Genomic DNA, 4,040 nt, shown 5'->3' with positions numbered 1-4,040 from the left:
TTATCAATTGGAAATATTCATGTTTTTTTAAAGGAAAAAAACAAATTTAATGGTCAAAGAGTTGACATTTTATTTAGCACTGGTGCAATTAATAATAAAAGAGTTGGCATCGCAGAAGAATTATATGCAAATTCTTCATATTGAAATGTCGACGCGAAGAATTAATCTATAAATTAAACGTTTATAAATCTTCTATGCGAGACGATCGAAGAACGAACGGAGCATCGCATGGCCACCAACGGATCGGACTCTGTTCCCGGTAGCAACGCGCCGCCGCCGCCGCCGCCGCCGGTGGGCTTCGGCATCGACGGTCAGATCATGCGCACCACCATCATCTCCTTCTTATTCATCGTTCTCCTCGTCGTCCTGCTTCACCTCTACGCCCGCTACCTCGGTGCCCACGAGGCCCTCGGTGGACGAGAGCGCGTCGCCGCCCTGTTGGGTGGCGCCGCCGCCTCCGGGGGTGATATGACCGCGGCTGGACAGAGAGACGGAGTCCTCGCCAGTTTGCCAGGCCTCGACACTGCCACCATCGCGGGGCTTCCTGCCTTCGTCTACCACGGCGGAGGCGGCGGGGTGGCGGCGGAGTGCGCGGTGTGCCTTGGCGCTACGGAGGAGGGGGAGCGGGTGAGGATGCTGCCCAACTGCGGCCACGTGTTCCACGTGGGATGCATCGACACCTGGCTCAGGGTCCACTCGACCTGCCCCCTCTGCCGGCGCAACGCTGACTCGGGCAATAAGGAAGCCGTCGAGTCAACGCCACCGCCGCCGCCAGCATAGCGCATGGCGTGGAAGAAGGGAACAGGGAATCCGAATCCGATTAGTCTAATTGCTTAATATTCATTTTTTTTTCTTTTGTAAATTAACAAATTAATTGCTTAATATGTGATTATCTTCTTCTCTGGGTATGTAATCTCTTATATATTTTAAATTAAAATCATCAATGGATTTTTTTATAAAAAATATATATTTCTTCGTGCTAACCTTCTCCGTGTACAAATGTCAACTCTTATCAACTATATATTTTTTTAGTTTGGAATTTTTAAAAATTTATTTCATTAATCAAAATTATAATTATATATATATATATATATATATATATATATATATATATATATATATGTTAACATCGAATCTAGAAACATCGGTCCAATTTCATAGAATTTTTTTACTGACTACTAAGATTAATCAGGAAACACTTACAGTGGGCGACATACAAGCTTAGTATTTTCTAATTGTACGTCCTATTTTGAGAAACAATTTTTATAAATACACCGTAATTGAGCATTGAAGCACAGATACCTAGTAATAATTTGACGTCCTTCCATTGCATCGTAGCCTCAGAAGCAATAATTGAGATAAATAATTCTACAAAAGGTAAAATTACGACTGTCCCACACCATTGGAAGGAAGTAAATTAGAAAATCGAAGTTAGCTATTACATACGAAAGTAATTTCTCAGTCTTTGTCGAGATTGGACTCTTATTCAATCTTGTAAGCATTATATGTGATAACCAACTCGGATATACCAGAGGAAGATCTACATTAGGACATGAGGGGGCTACGTCGCCGCCCCCCTCCCCCATCTCTATATTCTCTCCCATCATATACTCTCTCTCCTCATTTTCTCTTTCTTCATTCTCTTCCATCACACGTTCTCTCCCATTACACACTTTCTTCTTATTTTTTCCATTATACTTTCTCTTTCATCACTTTCTCTCTCATCGTACTTTATTTCTCCTCAATCTCTCTTAGCATACTCTCTCTCCTCATTTTCTTATTACACTTTCTCTCTTTTCCTTCTCTCTCATCACACACTCTCTCTTTATTTTCTCTAATCACACTTTCTCTCTCAGTACACTTTCTCTCTCATCGTACTTTCTCTCTCCCTAGTCTCTCATTTTCTTTCATCACACTTTCTCTCTCTTCATTTTTTCCATCACTCTTTCTCTCTCATCATACTTTCTCTCTCCTCACTTTATCATTTTCTCTCGTAATACTTTCTCTCTCTTCATTTTTTCCATCACTCTTTCTCTCTTAGCATACTTTCTCTCTCCTCAGTCTCTTATTTTCTCTCATCATACTTTCTCTCTCTTATTTTTTCCCCATCACTCTTTCTCTCTCAACCCACTTTCTCTCTCATCATACTTTCTCTCTCCTCACTCTTTCATTTTCTCTCATAATACGTTCTCTCTCTTCATTTTTTCTGATCACTCTTTCTCTCTCAGCACTCTTTCTCTCTCATCATATTTTTTCTTTTCTCAATCTCTCCTATCATGCACTCTCTCCTCATTTTCTCTCATCATACTTTCTCTCTCTTCATTTTTTCCCAATGCAATTTCTCTCTCATTACATTTTCTCTCTCATCATATGTTTCTTTCACATTCAACTTTCTCTTCCATCTAATTTTTTCTCTTATTTTCGGTAAGGGTAAAAAAGGAAATTTAGGTTCATTCCGATTGAAAATATTTAACTAACCAAACATCATTTTTAAAAATGATACCCAAACTCATACTCATTCCCATTCCATAATTCTATGATACGCATTCCCATTCCGATTCCTAGGAGAGAACCAAACGCCCCCTAAATTTTATTTTTTTTTCTCCTTTATTTTTCACATTTCAACTAAATATATATTATGCATTTTGAAAATTTGAAAAGATCATTATTATATAATACGTTTAATAATTATTTTTTGTCACTTAGTATACGGCCCTCTAAATCTAAAATCCTAGATCCACTCCTGAATATACCATGAGGTAATAATTTAGATAAATAAAAAATAATTAATAGGTCGGTCAACCTGGCCCTGATTGACAGAATTTAATGGCCCCACCTATTTAACATAGGGGAGATCATCAAATTTTACCAATATAAATGAAGGACTAGGACTAGTTCTTATATCTACAGTCTAGAGGATCCGCCGTGTAATAATTGATATAATTAAAATAATCGCATCGAGACCGAAAAAATAAAATAAAATAATTAGAGACTTGTTCAAGACCAACTGGGCCGGGCATTTGATACAGCCCAATAACTTATAGCAGATGTTTCGTTATTAAATCCTCCCATTCTTTATATCTTTTTCCAATTAAAAATCATTATTTTTAATTTAATTAATTACCATTTAATACAATTAAGCTCAACTTTCAATTTCTTATCTAATCACGTATCTTTCATACGCTTTCGTATATAAATTGAAGAGAGGAAAAACCCTTACTACATGTGAAAGTCTCTCAAGTTCGTTCAATCGATAATGGATCATCACCTAAATATACATTTGGCTGTTGATTTAAAAAATAATTATCGGCCATTTGTATTTGTTTGACCAATATTTATTTAAATAATTATCAGTTAAAATAATAATCGGAAAATATATTTACTATCCATGATTAAAAATTTTTTTGATTATGCCCAATGTTGAGTCATCATCTAAGTCTACCAAATTTAGTTGACACAAATTAAACCTCAAATAGCTATCTAGTTATTTAGTATGTTCTGTGACAGATTTACTATTTTTTATTTAAGACATCAAATAATGACTGATTAGCATATTCTGTCGCACCAATTTCTATCGTTGTCATCATCTAGTAATCAAAATCTGTTTCCGTCACCAAAATAATGATGAAATATAATTTCCATCATTAATATTAATGACAACATTAAAATTCGGTCACTAAAGTTAACAATGAAAGTTAGTCGTCGTCACTAAAATTAGCGATAAAAGTAATTTTTTCCATCGCTATTTTAGCTATTGGAAAATATTTCCATCGTAATTTTCTAAAATAATTTGATAGCACTCCCTTTTTTGAGAGATTTTATTCTGTTTATATGATAAATCATAAATAAAATTAAACCAATACATATTCAAATCCAACATTCGCATCCATAAGGTTGACATTCAAATTCAAACACATTCAGATTCATGATATATTTGATTGTATCATGTAAATATACTCAAATTCAAATCATCCACATATTCAAACCAAATACGTTTACAATTCATACGTGACCAAATCAACCATATTTAAACGACATTA

The 4,040-nt window shown here is 35.7% G+C and overlaps 1 protein-coding gene across 1 annotated transcript; it reads left to right on the top strand.

Moving 5' to 3' along the window:
- Window positions 1-228: 228 nt before the first annotated feature.
- Window positions 229-780, top strand: LOC122004255 (RING-H2 finger protein ATL2-like). Its single transcript, XM_042559174.1, has one exon. It carries the CDS (start codon window positions 229-231, stop codon window positions 778-780), a length of 552 nt encoding a protein of 183 aa, XP_042415108.1.
- Window positions 781-4,040: the final 3,260 nt, after the last annotated feature.

Source organism: Zingiber officinale, chromosome 7B, assembly GCF_018446385.1.
Source record: "Zingiber officinale cultivar Zhangliang chromosome 7B, Zo_v1.1, whole genome shotgun sequence".
NCBI classification, from domain to species: Eukaryota; Viridiplantae; Streptophyta; class Magnoliopsida; order Zingiberales; family Zingiberaceae; genus Zingiber; species Zingiber officinale.
The sequence above is the reverse complement of the archived record's forward strand: the minus strand, read 5'-3'. Positions and strand labels throughout refer to the sequence as shown.